This window comes from Petromyzon marinus, chromosome 56 (genome assembly GCF_048934315.1).
Source record: "Petromyzon marinus isolate PM22_M1 ecotype Great Lakes invasive population chromosome 56, UKy_Petmar_22M1.pri1.0, whole genome shotgun sequence".
Taxonomy (NCBI): Eukaryota; Metazoa; Chordata; class Hyperoartia; order Petromyzontiformes; family Petromyzontidae; genus Petromyzon; species Petromyzon marinus.
Genome location: NC_133722.1, coordinates 5573706 through 5596965, shown reverse-complemented (window position 1 = coordinate 5596965; position 23260 = coordinate 5573706). Strand labels below are relative to the sequence as shown.

General features: G+C 52.4%; 1 protein-coding gene across 3 annotated transcripts in view; it reads left to right on the top strand.

Annotated features, from left to right (window-relative positions):
• Positions 1 to 21606, top strand: part of LOC116954679 (histone acetyltransferase KAT7-like) — a 49855-nt gene extending 28249 nt beyond the window's left edge. For all 3 annotated transcript variants that reach the window (XM_076052502.1, XM_076052501.1, XM_032975378.2), the window contains exons 11-15: positions 3335 to 3475; positions 5888 to 5981; positions 9960 to 10106; positions 10688 to 10794; positions 14056 to 21606. In XM_076052502.1, the coding sequence (XP_075908617.1) occupies positions 3335 to 3475; positions 5888 to 5981; positions 9960 to 10106; positions 10688 to 10794; positions 14056 to 14154 (588 nt within the window). In that variant the 3' untranslated portion in view covers positions 14155 to 21606. The remainder of the gene's footprint in view (positions 1 to 3334; positions 3476 to 5887; positions 5982 to 9959; positions 10107 to 10687; positions 10795 to 14055) is intronic.
• The last annotated feature ends 1654 nt before the right edge of the window (positions 21607 to 23260 follow it).

The window sequence follows — 23260 nt, the reverse complement described above, 5'->3', positions numbered from 1 at the left end:
GAGAGTTTTGTACACGCTGCAGCTTTTTTTAATGTCTGTGCCACCCGGGCCACACCAAATCTCATCAGATCTAGAAAGCTAAGCGGCATCGAGCCTGGATAGTGCTTGGATGGGCGACCGCCGCCGCCGCCACCACGCAGCGTGCCAGGTTGCCAGAGGTGGCTTCAGGGGTTGACCTTTGTTGTGGGTAGCAAGAGGGCAGTCCAGCAAAATCCGTTTATTTGCAACGAAATGCTGTGCTTCCACGTATATGCCCCATGCCTTCACCAGCCCGCATTGACCAGCGTGGTGAAGTATGGTCATATAAACCCCCGAGATTCGCATGGCGTGGGGAGGCCCTCATCCAGCAGTGTATCGACAAATGTTTTGCACGTGCGCATTGACCTTCATCCCCTTCCTCCCATAGTGCATGGTTTGCACGGACGGGGATGAGTGTCGCGAACTTTTTAACTCGGCATATGAAAAACATGTGAATAGGTTTCATTCACCCTTTCTGGCAATGAGAGACAGGTGTGTTAAGGTGTTCAAACACCAAATAGAAACCTTTTGCAAGGAATCAAGTACTGCAATAACCACACACAGTACTTGTGGCGAACATGCAACAACAACAAAAAAACATGCTCTGATAATATGTGGTGCAAAAGAAGTTCAGCCATACATGCACCGCACCTCCGATCGGCGCGGTTGGCTGCATACGGTGCAAAATGAGTTCAACGCACGTACAGGGGTTCTAAGTGCGAGCTCATCTCAAGATGCTGCACGGTAACGGTGGGCTATGTGCGCGAATCAGCGGGTGTCTATTCGAACTGTTGTTTAATTTCTGACCCCGACGATGCCCTTATCGTGGGTACGATTTAAGGAGACCCCGCGTCTTATACCGCAGCCGTCCGTGGGCGACGATGAGTCACAGCGGCACAAGTCTTGAACAGCATTTAGGTCACTTAGTGACTGCTGAGCCATCAAGAGCTTCAAAGCGACCCCCCACCCCCCCACCCCACGTGCATGGATGGGCTGTTGCGATGAATGGGTAAGAGTGGGGAGCGGTGCTTCGTTTGATGTAGCGGCCAACCACCCACGGAGGTTGCTGGGGGTCACCGTGGCGATGGTGCCATTAAGCGAATTGCCTTACGCGCCCACATTGCCCCGAACTCGCCTGATCCCCTCGGGTAACGGATTTAATCTGTTGAAACTATTTTTATTTTACCAGGTTAGGCCTACCGAGCCACTTGGCACTTTTTCAGAAGCGGCCTGGCTATCACAAATGATATCTCAATGAGAAGTGGCTTATAGTGTGGAAATTTCATGAAGCCAAATACTCGTACGGTGCGAAAGAAGTTGAACACGCGTACACACACCGCACCTCCCATTAGCACGGTTGGCTACGTAAGGTGCGAAAGAAGTTCATCGCACGTATGCACATACGTTAGGAGGTATAGTTGTAGTTGTGCGAGTCTTAACTCTGCGTACGTTGTTGGAGAAGTGGATCGGAGCGTCTCTGAGTAAGTGCGCTTTAAATAGCGCCTTTAAATGTCTCGGGGTTTCGCATTGATTTCAGCTCAATCACAGTGTGGGTTCTGCAGTCTGCTGGATACCCCAGAGGCACCTTGAAGCTGGGAATCTCAAACAGGATCTGCTCCTTAGAAGTCAGTGTCTGACCAGGCTGATATTTAAGATATATTTCACAGAGGCAGGCAATGGCAAATCCCTTGCTAATATTGCAAAATCCAAAATCAACAACTTAAATCAACCGTGTCAACCCTCCACTCGATGGGGGAGGTCACCGCCCTCTCCACTTTCTACCCTCAAGGGCTGGAACTCCGAGCTTTTGCCTTCCCCAACCTGATGGGAACTGCTCCGTCATCCTCATCAAAACACCGTCAGAGATCGGTCCGAATAATGTCCAAAGGGCCCCATCGGATCGAGTCTGTTTATCTTCTCCGAGACCCAATCAGAGACTGGTCTCTTGTCGAACGACCCCACCAGTCTGTTGTGTGTGAACCCCCCCCACCCCCCCAGAGCAATATTACCCCTGCCGGCGACGGAGAGTGAATCGATACGACTCCTCCACATCGTTCACAATACAATTTTTCAACAAAAAAAAAATCTGCCCCACTTGTGAGTTCTGGAGAGACGGCGTGCGAACGAAAAACGTGACACGCTGCGCGGTGAATGGCGTGCCGCACGCACGCGCGCGCGTGCGTGCGTTTGCGTTTGCGCCTCCGATTAGCACGGTTGGCTACGTGCGGTGTGAAAGAAGTTCAACGTACAAGAGTTTATTCAATCCCTCTGGCCCTCCGGTCCACCGAGCAGAGTAAATTGGTGGTGGCGGTTCTCAGCTTGACAGGCAGGTTGCGTGTGGTGGGGTAAAGTGACGGTTGCTTCCACCTCTTTGAAAACGTTTGGTCGGAGGAGCGAGATGTTGACTACCTCGCCTGGTATGCAGGTGGTCGTCGGTTCAATTCCGACCATGACGCCTGCTGTATATTTGGAGTTTGCGTATCTCTCATCATCATCACGGTGGCTAGGAGATGTTAACTACCTCGCCTGGTATGCAGGCGGTCGTCAATTCAATTCCGACCCTGACGCCTGCTGTATATTTGGAGTTTGCGTGTCTCACTCTCTCTCCCCGTGGTTCGCGTGGATTTTTCTCCGGGTCCTCCGGTTTTCCCCTCCACATTTAGAATCAACATCACGCGCTGAGAGTATTTGGCTTGCTTATAAATTTCCACACGATGGTCAGCCACTTGAGCGATAATTTGCGATAGTCAGGTCGCTTCTGAAAACGAGCGATACAGTAGAAACCCCTCTTAACGACGGTAATCGGTTCCACGAAACCGGTCCTTAAGTGATTTGGTCGTTAAGCGAGTCAAGGAAAGACATGTTTAATTCATTCCGATAGCATCGAAAGATAAACATTTTCACCCAAAAAACGTACTTTATAATATTTAGACAATGGATATTAATACATCAGGATACTAACAACATTATAAACACAATATTAAAAGAAACATGGTTATTCAATGCAATAAGTAATATTTACTGTATCTGCATCAGCCCATCGTTAACAGGTCTGCAAGCGAACACATTGGGCTCTATGGAGGCACTACACTACTATGACTACACTACTATAGACTACACTATACACTACACTAGTGTATACTACACTACTATACACTACACATTGGGCTCTATGGAGGCCCGTCGTTCAGCGATTAATCGTTAACGTGGTCGTTCAGAGGGGTTCTCCTGTAAAGCTTAGTGGTAAAATAATAATGGTAAAATAAAAATGGTTTAGTTTAAACAGTTTAACATTCGTCGCTCGGTCTGTCTGCAGACGTACTGCCAGAACCTGTGCCTCCTGGCCAAACTGTTCCTGGACCACAAGACGCTGTATTACGACGTGGAGCCCTTCCTCTTCTACGTCATGACGGAGGGAGACAATGCCGGCTGCCACCTCGTCGGTTACTTTTCCAAGGTGAGGTTACCCCCCTCCCCCCACCTTCCCGTGCAGTGTCGCATCTGCGAGGTGCTGCTCATATTCGTTATCGTCATCAGTAGCCGCAGTGGTAGCATTAACATTAGCATCAGCAGTGGCAGCATCAGGTGGAGCAGTAGCAGCATCAGCAGCAGCATCATCATCAACGGGAACAGCAGCAGCAGGAGCAGCAGCAGCAGCAGCATCATCAGCAGGAGCAGCAGCAGCATCAGCAGGAGCAGCAGCAGCATCAGCAGGAGCGCAGGAGCAGCAGCAGCACCATCTTCAGCAGCGGCAGCCACAATCAGTCCACTGCTGTGAAGACAAAAGACGAATCATGGTTGTACCCGTAATCTCAACTGAAATCTCCCGTTTTGATAAGCATTTTTATTGTTCATACTTCTGGTTGTTTATACCATTTCTTGATTTATTTATTGTCGTTTTTATTTTGTGAGGGTTTCATTTGCAAACTAATAATTGATTTAATTAGGATTTAGCCCTGAATGTGATTATGAATGTAATTATTGTACAGCGTTGCGAGATGCAATTAGCGTTTATGACGCTCTACAAAACTGAAATTTGTATTTTTATTGTATCATCATCATGGAATGGATGACGATGGTTTGATGGTGCGTAATATATCGGCATCGGGGTCGGATTTGAACCCACGACCTCCTGTATACCAGGATAGGTAGTTAACATCTCATAGCCACCGTGACGCCCAATTAGATCCTTCAAAACCTTTTACTTATTTTATTCAAGAATATATTCCGGCAGTGCCTGCGGGCACCACGTCACAAGGTGTAAGACAAATTTAATTTTGGATATTTTCAGCGAGCAGTGCTGCACCTCCACGAACAATATGATGGCACTGCTTTGCATCCCATGGTGCAGTTCCTCTTCCCACACTCTTGGAACAGAATTTACGTGGCTTTTTTTTTATCAGTGATGTTCTGCCGATGTCAATTACATTGTACACTTTGAGTCCCAGAAGCTGGAGCGAACCGAACAAAGTGAAAACCATACTTTTGATTTAAAGCTTTCGTGACTGCAGGGATTCATATTCTTGGTTCTTTCGGTAAAGTCACCACGAAGAACGGAAACAATAAAATAATAAAAATATAAAAACAATAAAATTCTCACGACGTTTCGACTGCAACACGAGCAGTCATCATCAGGTGTGAAAACCACAGCAAGGAAATTTGAAGAAAAAAACGCCACTTTTTTCAAATGTTCTTGCTGTGGTATTCACACCTGATGATGATCGCTCGTGTTGCAGTCGAAACGTCGTGAGAATTTTATTGTTTTGTCATTTTATTGTTTCTCTTCTACGTGGTGATTTTACCGAAAGAACCAAGAATATGAAAACCATACTCTTTGGTTCTTTCGGTAATGTCACGTAGTTAGGCGACGACCGCTTTGTGTTGCGATCGAAACGTGGTGATTTGTTTTATTCGATTTTATTTCTACCCACGTGACTTTACCGAAAGAACCAAAGAGCATGGATTCCTGCAGTCACGAAAGCTTCACGTCAAAAGTGTGCAAACCCCAATGTATTTTTTCGGAATTTTTTTGTTGCTTTATTTAGCTGCTACCGTGTGGTCAATGGTGACTGGGCCAAGACCAATCGACTCGAAAACCCCGGTATAACCGTGGGCGACTGAAACGCCGATTCGAATCCAGCATCTCGGCGTCGCTGACTCTGTGTGTCTCCGACCGCCGTGGGATTAGCCGCCCCTGCTGACCTCGCTCCCGCTCATTGTCTCCCTGCTCAAACAGCATGGCTCATTGCCTCATTGCAGTTGGATGTCACGACCCCGGAGCGGTGTAAATTCCACGTTCCAATTGCACGAATCGTTCTATTCATGGGACAACCGCTATTTGCTCTCTCGACCACAGAGGGATGATGATGGTAGCGATGCGATTGGCATCGCGTAGCGTAGCCACGAGAAAGTTGGCGAGGGCTTGCGGCGGCTTTCATCCGGCAGTGAATAGACCGCGGCCGAATTGAAACTCGCGGCGCTGCGAGCGTTCCTGAGCGACAGCCGCGCGCAAAATGAAACGGCGGATGGCTGATCCACGTCGATCGATGCCTCGACAAAGCGAACAAAGAGCTGCTGCATGAGGGTTTGATGGACGCTGTTGTTTTCGCGACCACCGTACGTTTCATTGCCTTCCCTTTGTGGCGGTGACGGTGACGGTGATGCGCCGGCCGCGTTGCCCTCCCTGGGCTGCGTCCCGTGGTGCTCGAGCGATGCCAGGGCTCGTAATTGGCTCGCGGTGGCGCAGCCACTCGCCCCCATTGTTTCTTAAGGACCGCCGCTCCGTTTCGCCTACGCCGCTCCGTTTCGCCTGCGCCGCTGCAGCCTCTCTACCCCCCCCCCCTCCCCCCGATGTATTTCCCCTTCGCAGGAGAAGAACTCGTTCCTCAACTACAACGTGTCGTGCATCCTAACCATGCCGCAGTTCATGAGGCAGGGCTACGGCAAGATGCTCATCGAATTCAGTGAGTCCCACGCGCGCACGCCCACGAACCCACCGGCGCATGTACCCACGCAACAACGCACCTACGCGCGAACTCCCCCGCGCACGCACCCGCCATCGCCATCGACGGCCACGACCCATCCACCGCTGGTCGAAGGCCTCCCCGGAGGTGTCCCGCCGTCCCTCGCGATCGCGCGATGACCCGTCCGGCTCCCGCGCGCAACCTGGCCGCGCTCGCTTCACCACAGCATGCGACTTGCTCCCACCGGGCGTGTTGCCGCTTTGGACCCGCCGCTCTGTTCTCCGTCTCGTCCACCGGCCGTCATCCCTGCTGGTGACGGAGTTGCTCTCGCGTCCACTTGCGACGTCTCTGACGCTCTTGAGGCTCGGCGTGGTCTTGAGGCCCGGCGTGAAGCTTTTCCCGAGTGAGCACGGAACGTCGTTAATTGTCGCCGTAATTTGAAGCTAATTGCCACAACAACGACCGCCGTTCACCACGGAGTGCCGGTGACGTCACCGCGGTGGTTGTGCCAGGCTAGGTGCAATTTGAGGCCACGTGACGTGTCGAAGGCCCGCTGGCAGGAGGAGGTCACGGAACAGATACAGGTGTCGTGGATTGACTGACTGAGATGACTGGCAGATGCACCAACTGCGCTCCCCACTGCGTCAACTCACTGCATTTTAGCCGCCCGGCACTCCGCTCGTTGTTTGTGAGCGTCACTCCTCTGCCCTTCGTTGTTGCTGGAGGGCGATTGCCTCAAACTGCGTCCTGCACGAACCTCCTCCATGCATACAAGGGCATGTACACAAACACGCACAGACATACAAATACACGCAGACGTGCACAACGCACACACACGTGACACACACAGACACGTCCACAGAGGCCGATCTTGACATTGCTGGTACCAGTCCCCAGCGCGAGCCGGCCGTACGTTTGTCTAATGACGGCTTGAGTTGTTCGGCCGAAGAAATTGCGTATAAAAATACAAACACGTAGGCTTTCGCAACCAGTATTATTCATATTGAAGGTTTTTTGGGTTAGATCGCGTTATTTATAAATGTGTCGAAGCCCTCCACCACCCGACACGGCCAATCAGTAAGGGATTTGTCACGTAAACGCCAAATAGTTCACTACTTCAGCCCACGGGTGTGTCGAAGAGTGAATCCACAACATTTACTATCTGAGTACAACGTTTCGCTGGTAATTACGATTTGATATTTATACTTATGCGATCTAAACCAAAAAGCTTCATTATGGAGAAATAAAAACGTGCCGATCATATTTTTCCCGTTGCTCTTCCGTCGTTCGGTGAAATCATTAGCGCGCAGTTCCAACGGCGGTAAATTTATTTCGCCGGAATTACCTTTCTTGATATTTTTGCCGTCGAGCGGAAGTAAAAGACTCTTTGACAAATTGAGGCGCCTCGGCTGATGGAGCGTTTTGGGGGGGGGGGCCAGGTCACGCAACGTGACCCCAGTGAGCCGGGAAGCCTGCAGCTGGCCCCTTAGGGTTTTCACGAGCTTCTCCTTGGCACCGAAAGATATCCCTCTAATAAAGCTCCGAGGGAAAGCGAGACAGACTCGCAGCCCTCAAATCCACGCCGCGCTACGAGCTCCCGGGGCGTCGCTTGGAACGCGTGGCCTTCCTTGGCCGCAATCAAAGTTGAAGGTTTTTTTTTTTTTTAAACCTCAGCCCTGCGCGAGGAATAACAAAACCATCCTGAATTTTATAAATCCGACTGACTCGCACTTACGTTTGCGCTCGTGACGTGATGAAACGTGTGTCGTGGCCGCGGCTTGTCAGCCTAGGGGGACCCCCCCCCCCCCATATAAGGGCGGCTTGTCCCTGTGCGGCGCAAGCTGATCACAGCACCGGCCTTCAAGTGTGTGGCATCGGTGGGGAATGAGGGCAGCGATGCTCCTCTCGCTTATTCCGTGGCAGTGACGTGCGGCAGCGATTTTAGTTTTCTACTTTTCAAATGTGTACCGTGAGGGCCGGCACGCACATGTCGTCCGTTTTCTTTGCTCGAATAATCCTCAACGTACATGCATACGCAATGAAGGAAGTTCAAAATACGTACGTACAATGTCACAGGATTTTTTGAACGGCCACGGCGAAGCCGCCGGGTGCGTAACATCTTTTCGTTTTTACGGTTGATACGCTCCCGTTGTTAACCGGGTCGGGTCGGGGTGCTTGGAGCGCCGACCTCTGCAACAAGCCGGCGGTAAGACGCTCCTCCGTCGTCCGGCCACGTCACCGAATATCACAGGCTCAGGCCCCCCCCCCCCCCCGCCTCTCCACCTGCCCCGGGGAGAGACGCGCATGTCTTCTTGAACCGTCCATTTGCGACGTGCGCACCGACACATTTACGCCGCCGTCGAGCAATGAGTCACGCGCGTCTATAAAAGGTGTCTTGCGGTGTTTGTTGCACGTGGGTGCGCTTGCGTGCGTGTGGGGAGCGGTAGTCCAGCCGTGAGCGGTCTACGGAACCTGGCGACCCGAGTTCGATTCCCGCTCGGGGGGCCGGCACTCGTGGCGATTATTTGAACCGGTCCCGGGCCTCCCCTAGGTCGACTCAGCCTCGAATGAGTACCTGGAGACAAAGGCGGTCGGGCGTGGTGCTGTCCACCCACCCCCTTCGTGTACCGTACCGGCCTTCATAGGTGCTCGCTAACAGCACTTGCCCCTACAGTCTGTTAAAGGCTACATGGGGGATCTTTGTCTTTGTCGCGTGTGGATACAAACAGGGGGATGTAAAGACGAGCTGAGGTTTAATTGCAGCAGGTAACAACGTGGATTTTCACAGCGTCTAGATGGGAACGCATCTCACGACGTCGTGCAAGGAATAGCAGGCATATTTATTTAATGGTCAGCGGTGTTGGGAAGTGTTGAAGCGCTGCGGTGGCAAGACGTTATCTTCCTCGCCTGGTATGCATGTGGTTGTGGGTTCGATCCCAACCCTGACCCCTGTATATTTGGGAGTTTTGCCAGTTCCCCTTATGGTCGCGTGGATTTTTCTCCGGGTCCTCCGATTTAGTGGTCGCTGTGAATTTCCACACATGGTGAGCCGACTCCGTTGAGCTGTCATTTGTGTGGCCAGGTCGCTTAGCCGAGAAGGCGGCGCAGCGAGCGGTGAACTCCGCCTGTTCCATCTGCAGGGGATAGAGCGTCACAAAGCAGTCGGTGAAGAGCCCTGCATGCGGCCGCAGTTTGCTGACCCCTGGGATAGAGCGTTGCCCCCCCCCCAGCTTTGAATGTTGTTGTAACATTCTTATCCGCCCCCACTGTACATCTGTGAAAAAAAGATCTTCATAGCTCATCGGATTTTTCCTGCGGTTATACATAATGATTCTGATTCTGAAAATAAAATGAATAAAAATAGTAACTGGAAGGTCTTGACCGTGCAACTTGAACCTTGAACAGTGGCAGGGAATCAACAGCACAGACGTCTGGGGGAAGGGAGATCCACACTGTGGGGGGGGGGGCGGGGGCGGGGGGGGGGAGCACCATGGGGAGACTGCTGTGCTGCCTTCACAGCGTTCGGGACGAACGGTCCTTGTGAGAGCCCATCCTCCGCTCGGCCTGCCGAAGGGTCACGCGCCGCTTGTCTTGCGCTCCGCGTCTCGCAGCCGTCGCCGCTGCGTCTCGGCATGCGAGCGTTTGCTGCCAGCCCTGCACATCAAAGCCACCCGGTGTCCCGCTTGCTTCGGGATCGTTGCGTTGGGAGTTGTTTGCCTAACGGCGTCTCGTTGCACGTCGCAACGTCTCGTTTCGCGTAAACGGATAGCTCTTCCGCGCACGCGATTGCCTTTCCCTCTGGCACTGCTTTGCAAACGAGGTTCCGTGCGACCTAATCGGTAAGCGCGTCGTCCAGCCCTCGCCTTCCCGACCGATTTAACGAACCCCATCGCCCTCCTCCTCCTCCGCTCCCATCCACCCCACCCCCGTGCCCTGGCCCCCCGCTGCGACCCCTTTTGCCGCGCTTCCTTCCCGAAGGCTACCTGCTGTCGAAGATGGAGGACAAGATCGGGTCCCCCGAGCGACCGCTCTCCGACCTGGGCCTCATCAGCTACCGCAGCTACTGGAAGGGCGTGGTGCTGCGGTACCTGCACGGCTTCCACGGCAAGGAGATCTCCATCAAAGGTCGTAGGTCGCTCCGCCCTGCCCGCCGCACCGCGTCGCCCCGCACCGAGCGCTTGTTACCGCGCGGTGATAACCACGCCCCCCCCCCCGGGGCAGCTTCCTCGGACGATCGTGCCGCAGGCTCGCCCCCGTGTCTGCCGAGCGAGGGCTTGGAAACGCCGTGGTCGCGTTGTCAGGGGGAGCCAGGTGCAGTGGAATGCCCTCGGCGCTTGCGTGTTCGTCGTTCGCGCGTGGACATTTGTGGGCTGCGTTTGGCTGCGCTTCACGTGAAGCGTGCGCACGGTGATGGCATGCGTGTCCGTTTTCAATTGACGTGAAAGTATGAGCTCGCGGATATGACACCGCTTGTATTACATCACTTACTGAAGTCAACTTCACCTTTTGTGAGGAATGAAGACACGTTGAATTATTCTGCATCGATCTCAATTTTTTTTTTTGTTGAAAATCTGAATTGCCCTTGCAAAAATCCAAAACGTTTGAAAGCCATCCCTGGGTTTGTATCCAAACGAAATGCGGCGCAGGTGGACCTCTGCGCCGTCAAACTCGTGACCCGTTGTGGCTCGCTCTCTCGCTGTGCACAGAGATCAGCCAGGAGACGGCCATCAACCCCGCGGACATCGTGAGCACGCTGCAGTACCTGCAGATGCTCAAGTACTGGAAGGGCAAGCACCTGGTACTCAAGCGACAGGTGAAGGCGGGTGGGGGGGGGGGGGGGGGAGACAAACGGAGACCTCGCTATCACTCAGCATCACCGATTAGCACGGTTCGCTATGTACGGCGCGAAAGAAGTTCAACGTATATACGTAACTATTTTTATTTTATCAGGTAAGGCCGTCTAAGCTATAGAGCTCTTTTTTTTTTTTTTTCTGAGGCCACCTGGCTGTCACAAATGATAGCTCAACAAAGTGGCTTATCGTCACGTGGAAATTCATAGCAGCCGAATACGTTAATTCTAAATGTGGAGGGAAAAACTGGAGGACCCGGCGGAATAACCCACTCGACCACGGGGAGAACGTGCAAACCTCTAAATATATAGCAGGCGTCAGGGTCGGGATTGAACCCACGACCTCCTGTACACCAGGCGAGGTAGTTAACATCTCCTAGCCACCGTGATGATGATGATCAGAGAGGGAGAGAGACACCGCAAACTCCAAATATACAACAGGTGTCGGGGTCCGAATCGAACCCACGACCTCCTTGTATACCAGGCGAGGGAGTTAACATCTTGCCTGCTACGGCAACTATCCTTATCCATCCTGATACACAGTAGTAGTGGTGGGGGTAGGGGCCAGTGCTGTTAGTGAGCCCGATGAAGGCTGGCCGGTGGTGGGAGCGTTATGGTTACAGTGGTTAGCCCACTGCCCTATGAACCCGGCTGTCCAGAGTTCGATTTCCGGCCACGGCTAACGTGAGTGGTGAGTGAAATCCGCACCGTTTCTGCCTTCCCCCCCCAACTCCACCTCTTCAAAAATCCTTTTAAATCAGCGTGGTGAAGTATGATGGTAAAACATTATAACCTCCCATAGATTGACTTACCTGTCAACCCCTTATCAGTCCCTACCTTATTACAGACAATTTCAGACCTTATTGGTCACCTCGCGTCCTTATAAACCTCATCGTTCATCCCATCACGAAAACATTTTTTTTTGCCCATATTGAAACTGCTGGTTTCGCCGTATGGACCTGAAAACTCAATTTCCCTGTACAGGAATACGGGGTTAAACCGTGATGGGTTGACACGGTATGGACTGACGTCTTTGAGCTCGAACGTACCAGTGCTGCCAAGGCGGTCAAAGACAAGTTAAACTAAACGGTGGGCAGAACATTTTGGGAGGGGACACGTAACGATGTTTTACAGCCGCCCTAATGAAATGCGACAGTGAGCTTAAGTGGCTTTCTGGAGTAATTAAAACTGGGCCCCGCGTCTGGCGAGAGCCAGCCCTTTTCTGCTCGTAAATTGGTTGTTTGGGTAAATTACCAACGTAATTACAAGCGGGGAAAAAGCCCAGCAAAACATGTTCTCGGGACGAATGTGCCGGCGATGAAGAAAGTGACCGCTGTGAATAACGCAGCGTTCTTTACGCCACCCCTCGAGGGATTTCACTGTTAACCTCTTGACCTCTGTGAGGTGTGTGTGCTCAGCCGGCTCAGCTGGCGAGACACGACAAGCCTTGGCCCTCGGTGGCTTTTACCCGCGTTGTGAAAGGGAAGTGCGCCTGAAATTCCATGTTCCTCTGGCAGGGATCAAGTCTAGCCTCGTGACACCCGCTGTTGCACTTTCCACAAATTGAGACAAGCCCCCCACCCCCCCCCCCCCTCCGACGCGAGTGGCAACGAGGTGACCCTTAGCTGACGATGAACAGCTGATCTCCATTCGCAGTTGAGAGCTTTTATTCGAAAGAGACGGCCGTCACGTTCGCGGACGCGTTGCCCGTCGTCTTGATGCGCCCTGATGGCTAGGAGATGTTAACTCCCTCGCCTGGTATGCAGGAGGTCGTGGGTTTGATACCGACCCTGACGCCTGCTGTATATTTGTAGTTTTGCCGTTCTCCCTGTGTTCGCTTTGGATGTTTCTCCGGTGTTTCCCTCCACATTTAGAAACACGCGTTGAGAGTATTTGGCTGCTATACATTTCCACGTGATAAGCCACTTTGTTGAGCTATCATTTGTGGCCAGGTCGTTCCTAAAAAGAGCCGTAATGGCTCAGTGGGCCATACCTCATAAAATGTAAATAGTTTAGGTTTATATTCTTGGTTCTTTCGCTAAAGTCACGTAGAAGGGAAACAATAAAAATATAAAACAATTCTCACGACGTTTCGACTGCAACACAAGCAGTCATCATCAGGTGTGAAAACCACAGGTGTGAAAACCACAAATTTTCTTGTTGTGGTTTTCACACCTGATGATGACTGCTTGTGTTGCAGTCGAAACGTCGTGAGAATTTTATTGTTTTATATTTGTATTATTTTATTGTTTCCCTTCTACGTGACTTTACCGAAAGAACCAAGAATATGAATCCCTGCAGTCACGAAAGCTTTAAATCAAAGTTTAGGTTTAGTTCATGAAACAATAACTCCAGAAATGAATGGCGCACCATCCCTGTTAATGTCCCCGTGGTCCCCCCCTCGTTGTACATGGACTGTCCTTGTGGTTGCCTCCGTGGTTACATGGACCATCCCTGTGCCCCCCCCGCCCTTGGTACATGGACTGTCCCCTTGGTCCCCCTTGTGAGACATGGACCGTCCCCGTAGCCGTAGTCCCCCCCATGAGATGAGATATGGACCGTCCCCATGGTTCCCCCTGTGGTATATGGGGACTATCAACGTGGTCCCCGCCCCCCTGGGGCATGGAGTAAAGCCGAGTTTGCTAAGAGGCTCTTTTTCAATGGGGGGGGTGGCTTGGCTGGCAGGAAACATCTAAAGCGGTCCACAATTACAAATGGAAAAAAAATTGAAATTCGTAAAGTTACATTGACAAGGCAGGAAACTCGGTGGTTCCAAACACTCTGCTGCAGCTACATTTTGATCCAATTTACGTGTGAAATATGCAAACTATTTAATTAACCCTTTCCCATTCCGAGATGTCTGCAAGTCACGGGCTGGGTGTCCCGTTCACCGCTGAATCTCGGAAACGCGTGAGTGGTTCAGCGTTAATTTTATTTATAGAGGTGTAGCGTCCTTGTTTTTAAAGACGTTACTGCAGAGAACCGGAGCGACACCACCGCGCTCTACTATAGCTGGCGCAAAACTGTGCCACACGCCCTCCCTCCCGCCATGGCCTTGTGGGAGCCTCGGTACCGATGAAGTTATTTGAGTTTTTTTGCGGTTCCATACACGTACGTCATCGGAACGGGAAAGGGTTTAATGAGACGATTGGACGCGCGTCGCAGATTTTCCCAACGTGAGTCTTGCGCGTTTGACGTTCCTCTCTCTCTCACGCGCGCGGCTAGGACATCATCGACGACTGGCTCGACAAGGAAGCCCGCAAGCCGGCAAACGACAAGGCCATCGACTCGTCCTGCCTCAAGTGGGCCCCTCTCAAGGGATGAGCAAAGCGGTGGCGGCGGCGAGAGGTGGTGGGGATGTAGAGCGAGGAGTCTTGCCAAGGGAGAGAGCAATTTTCTGAGCGAGTGGAACGTTGATTGGGCTGACGGGAGTGCGAGCGTGCGAGACAGGGAGAGAGAGAGAGAGAGTGTGTTGACGGGCCGAGCGAGGGGCAACGGCGAGAGTGGGAGGGCAGCGATGGGAAGGGGTTTTTTTGCAGAGGGAAGGTTAAGAGGTGGGCGTGGGAGATTGAGAGAGAGAGAGAGAGGAGAAGTGCCAGAGCTGGGCGTGTAACGCGAGAGCGCGTGACAGATACAGGGTGACGAGTACGTGAAACGTCGTGGCAGAGTGACGGCGCTTGAGCGAGAGAGCATGAGAATCCGACCTCATCCGTCCGTTCATCCCGTCAGGCCCGCAGCCTCGTGGGCCCCTCGTCGTCCCCACCTCGCGTCACGTGATCACGATAGCTGCTTTTACGATAGGACATCCGACCCGACAATGTCGCGTTGTTTGCGTCGCGAGCGGGACGGCGTCGGAAACGGAGCGCGATTGCGTTGACACTGTCCCGCTCGTGTTTTGTCATTAAGGGAACGACGTTCACACGGACACAGATTCTCCCCCCCCGCTTGGGCCTTGTCGACTACAGAGGAACGTGACCTCCTCCATAGCCCACAGAGGGCACCCATTATTACGGCTGGCGCACATGCGGGGCAGGTCCTGTCGCCGCCGCGCCTCGCCTGCCTTTGTCTCCCCGCTGCTGATGTCCACAGAGGCTGCGTTGGTAGCAGGTTTTTAGAGGCTGGGTTGACCCCGGGAGAGGCGCTAGACAGGCTAAGGGGGTTCAGATGACCTCTTTGCTACCCACACCGTTGCCCCCCCTGCGCTCTCGCGAAGGCACGGCTCCACATCGGTTAGGCCGTGTGTCGAAACGTTTGGCTGAAGGTGACGACTTAACAGGCCACACGTTGGCAGCGTTAACTAACGCTCACCTATCGGACGATTTTAAATGCGGCAATGGCAGGTGAATTTTTTCATGGCGTTTGGGCGTACACGAGAGACAAAATTGCTCTTGCGCTCGCTGCAGCGTCTGCCACTCCACAGGCAGCGGTGAGGTGCCACAGCTCGGGTTACATTCACCACTCGCTCGACTTGTGCGTGTGCGCCCGTTGTGGTTGCAGTAACGCGTGTGGTTGTAGTGGGGAGTTTTTTAGTGCGGCGGTTAGCGCTACGATGCGCTAAGAACCCGGCAGAGACCCGGGTTTGATTCCCGCTCACGACTAACACCAGTGAAGATTATCTGAACCGGTCCAGGGCCTCCCCTAGGCGAACTCGGCCTCAAATGAGTCCCTGGTGCGGTGTGTAAACATCGTCACCGGGGAGATAAAGGTGGGTAGGGTGTGGTGCTGACCATCCACCCCCTCGTGTGCTTTGCTGGCCTTCATAGGTGCTCACTCATAGCCATTGCCACAACAGTTTGTTAAGACTATGGGGGGAATCTTTGTTTTTGTTTATGTAGTAATGTATGTGTGTATGTAGTAATGTATGTGTGTAGTAATGTGTGTGTGTATGGATGTAGTAATGTTTGTGTATGGATGTAGTAATGTTTGTGTATGGTTGTAGTAATGTTTGTGTATGGATGTAGTAATGTTTGTGTATGGATGTACGAATGTGTGTGTGTGCGTGCAGTATGTGTATGGATGTAGTAATGTGTGTGTATGTATGTAGTAATGTGTGTGTGTGTGAAGTAATGTTGGTGCATGTGGATGTAGTAATGTGTTAGTGTATTTAGTATTGTATGTGTATGAAGTAGTGTGTGTGGATGTAGTAATATGTGTGGATGTAGTAATGTGTGTGAATGTAGTAATGTGTGTGTGTATTTAGTAGTGTGTGTATGAAGTAGTGTGTGTGGATGTATTAACGTGTGTGGATGTAGTAATGTGTGTGTGTATTTAGTAGTGTGTGTATGAAGTAGTGTGTGTGGATGTATTAACGTTTGTGGATGTAGTAGTATGTGTCGATGTAGTAATGTGTGTGCATTTTGTAATGTGTGTATGTAGTAGTGTGAGTGTATGGATGTAGTAATGTGTGTGTGTATGTAGTAATGTGCATGTGTGCAATGTATTGGTGTGCGTGTGTGTTAATAAAAATGATTTGTATGGCTCTGGATGAATAGACATTGGACCCATCTGGCAGTTCACCAGCATTGGTTCAAAGTAAGCCTGACCGCTGACGAGACACTGAATGTCCCAACCGATCCAGAGGTGTTGCTCGCGTTGTACCAATTCTGTGCTGATGCGGTGCATTCCCAGGTATCCTGTGCAGCTGATGGGTCGTGTACATTTTTGTTATTTTGTATGCGGAGGGACAAACGTGTGAAGGCCGCGATACTTGATTCGCCATTCACGTTTTTTGGCGGCGGCGCTTGGCGATGGACTTTGTGTCGCGTGCCATGTTTATTTCGGGCGCTTGCGATGCTGCGATTCAAGTCCCGTTGACTCTCAGTCTCGCGTCACACGCGTCGGCCGATCGCTCGCGCGCAAGAGTCGGTGTCTCGCTGGGCTCCAGCGGGCCCTCTGCACCCCCAAGTGGATGTTACGTCGGCCGCGGGCGTTCCTTCGAAGCGTTGCCCCTGCCGAGCGTTTATGGCAAGGTGCGAATGCAAAGCGATTCTTCATTGGGCGTGGATGGAACGTTGTTGGCGGATGCGTTGTCCCAACTCGCGTGTCGGTGTGGACGAGAGTGGAATCGTGGCGACGTGGACGAGTGGAATCATGACGATGTGGACGGGGGAGTGTAATCGTAACGATGTGGGCAACAGTGGAATCGCGAAGGTGGGGTGGGGGGGGGGGGGACGTGTTCTAGCGTGGCGTTGTCGGGCTCTGTTACAGTCGCGCCGTTCAAAGGCGAATCCGGGTTCCTTTGAACCGCTTCCGCTTTGCGTCCCGATTCGCGGCGTCCGCGTTCGCTCACAAGTCCGACGCCCTCGTCGTGAGAATTTTTTTTTTTTTTAAGGTGCGGGAACCCACGTCGTCACGCGTCCGGACCCCTCGAGAAACGCTTTTTACAACCATTTATTTTTAATTTTTTTGGTCTGTTAACGGGGCTCGCACTTTTTACCCGACGCGCAACGTCCGCCGCCGGTCGTTCTCACGAACGCCGCGGGGAGGTTTACGCCTTTGAAAATAATGAAGCCGCAACAAGAGTCGCTTGTCGGTTGCGCGTTCGCGCGCGCGTGCGTGCGGAGTTGAGTTAAAGTGCAGGGATAATGTCTTCGTTTATATGGAAGCCCCCTCCTCTGACCCTCGATTGTACCGGCGGAATGGCTTGGGGGCGGGCGGGTGGTCGTGGGGGGGGGGGTTCCCGTTGCTTACGTGATGATGAGGCCGAGTGGAATTTTTACCGCTGGAGGATGTCGATGCTGAAGGGTTGGGGATGGGCAGGGGGGGGGGAGGCCTGCCGGGGTGCTTGTGTCTTGTTTACTGGCGGTGAACGTTGCCGCCAGTGCAATAGAGGTGAAGGATGTAAAGTTATTTATTTTTTGGGGAGGGGAGGGGGGGGGGGACAGGGGGGGGGTGGGGGTGTGTGTGAAATCGTTTTGTTTGGTTTCCCCCCGATAAGCACGGTTGGCTACGTACGGTCGCGAAAGAAGTTCAACACACACAGACCGCATCTTCCGATTAGCACGGTTGGCTACGTACGGCGCGAAAGAAGTTCAACGTCTCGACACACGCGCACGCACGCACGCACGCACACACGCGCACACACGTGCACGCACAGCTACCGATGATCGCGCGGCGAGAGCAGTTAGGCTGGCATCGGGTTATCGGCACGAGGCTCGTCGTTACGCTCTCCTCCGAAGTCCGATCGCGAGCACGTTTTTTGCTTTACAATTACCCTTTTAAGTCTCCCGATGGGGAAAAACGATCCGGATCCACGCGCTTCAGTCGCGTTTGGGAAGAAAGACAACGCCCGGCGTGGGACGTGTTCACGCTCCCGTCGGTGCCGACTGGAGAAATTCGCTTTGGTTTGGGATTAATTTGGAATCGTCCCGAGAGGGCAGCCGCTTGAGAATTAATTTTTTTTTAAGGGGGGAGGGCTGGGGAGAAAAGTGCTCGGCTGGATTTCGTGGCTGCACTTGTCGAATGGTTTGCTGTTGTTGTTCTTGTTTGCGAGCGACCCTTGTAAACAAACCGCTGAAATCACAAGCACACGACGAAGAGCATCCTTTGATAATAAAAAAAAAACATTCCCATCTAAGTAATAAAATACAAGCACCGGGACAATGTTTAAAAAAAAAAAAATGACATCGCGAGTCTCATCTTCACGTAGGTATCAATGATCACAAATGCCTTTTTTTGTACAGCGTATGTCCGGTCGAGCAATTGCCGAGTGAATCCTCAAATGTGTCGTTTTCCCCTTTGGGGCGTGCGTTTTTATGAATGTCTAATCCCACCCATCGTTCGTGGCAATGAACAAACGTAAAAACCGCGACAGCTTTGCGGTCCGCCTAAGGTCTAACCTGTTTTAAGAGCACGCCCCAGGAATAGAGAATCGCATTGCCACACATTCGTGTTCGTAGAGTTGAGTTTTTTTTTTTCCCCCCCCCCCCCTTAATTTTAAATCCCCAAAAAGTTCGTCTCGGTATGTAGAAAAAAAAATGTTGGCGACTTGAAGCAGTTTTTTTTTAGCGAGCCCATGTTTAAGATGTATTTTCTTCGTTCACCAATTTGACGGACGTCGGTGCGTCGCGGCACCGACGTCGGTGGATCCACCGCACTCCGTTCCCGTGGGTGTCGAGGAGGAGCCGTGTGTGTGTGTGCACCCCTGGCTCGCCAGGAGAAAGGCGGTGACAACGGAAATGTGGCCTCCCACCTGCTCCGACTGCATGGGATAGAGCGTTTCCCCCTCGCCCGCGTGGGTTTTCTCCCGAGCGCGCCAGTTTCCCGCCGCAAGTAACGAACAGTTGGCCGGTAACGCCTTCGTGCATCGAGGACCGCAGAGCTTGGGCAATCGCTGCCTCCCCGGCTCGCCTGCGGCGTCTCCTCGTCCTGCTCGCGCCTCTCTTGAGTCGACGCCGCCATCTCTCTCTCGCTCTCTACGAGAGCGAGAAGCCGAACGCATCGTCAAAAATTGAGAATAGTTTTTACCCTTTCCGGCAATAAAACGGGAGGTGTTGAGATGTTGGAACGCCAAATTGATGCCTTTTGCAAGGACTCGAGTAGTGTAAAAACCACTTAAACTTGTGTTTGCATGTTCATCACAGGCACTCTGTGTGTGTGTGTGTGGCTAATGCAGAACTTGATGCCTCGCAAAGAGCTGTCTCTCTGGTGTTCGAACATCTTATTGCCAGAAAGGATCAGAAAACCTTTTGTTTTTCACACTTTGATACACAAAAAAGGGCCCCCGGTGACGTTGTTTGTTACTTCTCCCGTTGCTGCAACGTTGGTTCGGTTTTGTGGCGGGCGCGCCGTCGTTCGGCCCGCGACGTGTTTCGGCAGCTATCCCCTCCGGGCCGGGGCCTCGGGGCTACGGTCGGGGTGGGGGGATGGGGGGGGAGCGCGTCCTTGGCGAGTTGCCGACCGTGACGTCGCCGCCGAGCTGACCGAGCTGGCCACGTCGTTGCGCACGCTCGTCTGGGTGCCGCGACGAAAGAAACGCGCGTCGATCGTTCGGCGACAGCGTTGAGAGACGCCCCGCCATAGAGCAATGTGGTCCATAACGCAGGTTGTTGTTTTTTATATTTGGGGGGGGGGGGGGGTGGGGGTTAGATCGCGTAAATATAAACGTGCGTCGTTACATCCGCCACCACCCGGCACAGCCAATTGAGCAAAGGTTTGTCACGTAAACGGGACGTGGCCAATTCGTTACCAGCGCAGCACCACCGGTTGTGTGTTGGAGAGCGAATCCACAACATTTTCAATCGGAGTACGGCGTTTCACCGGTAATGACAACCAGCTTCATCCATCGTTGGCAAAATGTCGTACTCAGGTTGTAAATGTTCTGGATTGTACTGGTAACGAATTGGCACGTTCTGTTAACGTGAAAAAATGTACTAATTGGCTATGTCGGATGGTGGCGGGTTTAACGACACATTTATGTGCTCTAACCGAGAAAATAAAAAAACCTGTATTATAGATAATATTGCTCGCGAAAACCTACTGCGTGTAAAACAGCAATGTGTGTGTGTGTGTGTATTTCTGCTGTTTTTACTTTTTGAAGAGCCGAAATTTCACGCGCGGAGTAATAATCCACTGCCGAGATGATCCATGGCCTTCCCGTGCCGTGTCGAAATCGTAGGGATTGTTCGCCAATACGTCACAACTCCTGGTCAGTGTGTATGCGGGGAGCTCATTCGTGTGTTGGCTGAAGGCATTGCAGACTTGTGGTGTGAAAGCCTGAAAATCAGGAACCCAAAATTCGCTCTACTATGCGATTTGAATTCACTCCACATGCGGCTCTGCGGTCGGGCGTGGGACAACGTTGTGTGTGTTACTGTGTGTGTACGTACTGTGTGCTACTCACACTGAGATACATATAGAGATATGAGCCTAGAAGTACAACCACAGCGATACACATAGATACAGCATTGTGTTTACTGTGTTCGTGCTATGTGCGCTACTCGGCAGGTGCGCAGCTGCCTCCTCGTGCGGTGCATTGTGGGTTGGGTGGCGTTGCGGTCCGTGACGCCCTCTTGGTTTTTGTTGTTGAGAACGCATCTACGACCGCATGGGGCGAGAGGGAGGGAAACCTGTATGCAGCAGACAATGTAGCAGCAGCAGTGGCTTGAACCAACACGCCGCAGCCGCGGGCCCCAAATACGCCACCGCCGTGGGCCACAACACGCCACCGCCGCGGGCCCCAAATACGCCACCGCCGCGGGCCCCAATACGCCACCACTGTGGGCCACAACACGCCACCGCCGCGGGCCACAACACGCCGCCCCCTGGTGCCGCAAAATGCCACCTCCGCGGGCCACAACACGCCACCACTGTGGGCCACAACTCGCCACTGCCGCGGGCCACAACACCTCACCTCCGCGGGCCACAACACGTCACCTCCGCGGGCCACAACACGCCACCACTGTGGGCCACAACACGCCACCGCCGCGGGCCACAACACGTCACCTCCGCGGGCCCCAACACGCCACCACTGTGGGCCCCAATACGCCACCTCCGCGGGCCACAACACGCCACCGCCGAGGGCCCCACAACACGCCAATCGGGGCCCCGTCGATGTCAGCCGGGAATCTGTTGATACATTTTTGTTAGTTAGTCGGGGAGTTTTAAAAGTAACGAGAACCAAAATGCACGCGATTCCTTCGAATGTTTCCTCTTGCCGCGAAGCCAAAAAACACATTCTGTTTTGTCGGCGACCGACGCACCCTTGTGTGCGAACACCTGCAGTGCCCACTTGAAACGTGATTGAATAAAAATCGAATCGACAAACGTGAATACAAATGCGGTTGTGTGTCAGTGTGTGTCAGTGTACATTTGTGTGTGAGAGCGGTAGTGTAGCAGTTAGCGCACTGCGCTACGAACCCGGCAACCCGAGTTCGATTCCTGCTCACGGCCATCAACACGAGTGAAGATTATCTGAACCGGTCCTGGGTATCCCCCAGGCTGACTCAAATGAGTTCCCGGTGCAGTGTGTATACATCGCCACTGGGGAGACAAAGGCGGCCGGGCGTGGTTCTGGCCACCCACCCCCTTGTGTGCCATGCCGGCCTTCGTAGGTGTTGCCATTCGCTAGCAGCACCTATGCCTCAACAGTCTTGACTTAAAGCTTTCGTGACTGCAGGAATTAATATTGTAAAGCCACGTAGATAGGTTCAAAGAAAATAAAAAAAAAACTACGACGTTTCTATCGCAACACAAGCGGTCGTCATCAGGAAAAGGGGGGTTACCTTCTAAAGGCAACTGCTTATCAAGGGTTGAAGTGGGCGTAGCCCAAATGTGAGCCAGCCAATGTTAATGTGAGTGGTGGGCAGCGACTGCGGCGGTGTTGGGCTTTCCACCAATCAGAGGGCTGCCAGGTCAATATCAGCATGTTAATGTAACATCGTTGAGCGGCCTCCACGGTGAGTGTGCCAAGGTGGCGATGTTAATGTGAGAGATGAGCATGTTAATGTGAGATCGTGAAGCAGCAACCTCGAGGATGGCGCGCGAGGTAGCTGTGTTAGTGAGAAATGTAATCTGTTAATGTAAAAAAATCAGAGCCGAAAATAACTGTCATCGGAAGGTGGTAGGATGGGAACATCACAGCCAGTTACGACTTAAACTGGTTAATAACGTCTGTCTCCCATAATCATCATCACGGTGGCTAGGGGATGTTAACTACCTCGCCTGGTATGCAGGAGGTCGTAGGTTTGATTACGACCCTGACGCCTGCTGCTGCTGTATAATTGGAGTTTGCGGTGTCTCTCCCATCATCATCATAGTGGCTAGGAGATGTTAACTACCTCGCCTGGTGTGCAGGAGGTCGTAGGTTTGATTACGACCCCGACGCCTGCTGCTGCTGTATATTTGTAATTTGCGGTGTCTCTCTCTCATCATCACGGTGGCTAGGGGATGTTAACTACCTCGCCTGGTGTGCAGGAGGTCGTAGGTTTGATTACGACCCCGACGCCTGCTGCTGCTGCTGCTGTAGACAGTGTCCCATTGACCCATCTGGTCTCTTTTCAATTAAAACATCTAAGAATGGTAACTTGCCATCCTTTTCCACCTCCATGGTGAATTTGATGGCTGGGTGTATGGAATTGATGTGGTTGAGGAATTGCTTCAGAGCTGGTCAGCCATATGGCCAGATGACGAACGTGTCATCAACGTACCTCTTCCACAAGGACGGACGTAGAGTGGATGCCTGGATGGCATGTCTCAAATTTTTCCATGAAAACATTGGCTACAACTGGAGATAAGGGAGAACCCATTGGGGTACCTTCAACTTGTTTGTAGAATGTTACATTCCAGGTGAAGTAAGTGTTGGTGAGGCAGTGTCTCACCAGGGCCGGTACATCAGCATTCAGTCCTTGTTGGACCAAATCTTCAATTATTGCAATGGTGTCAGGCACAGGAACTTTGGTAAACAAAGAGACCACATCGAAACTAACGAGCA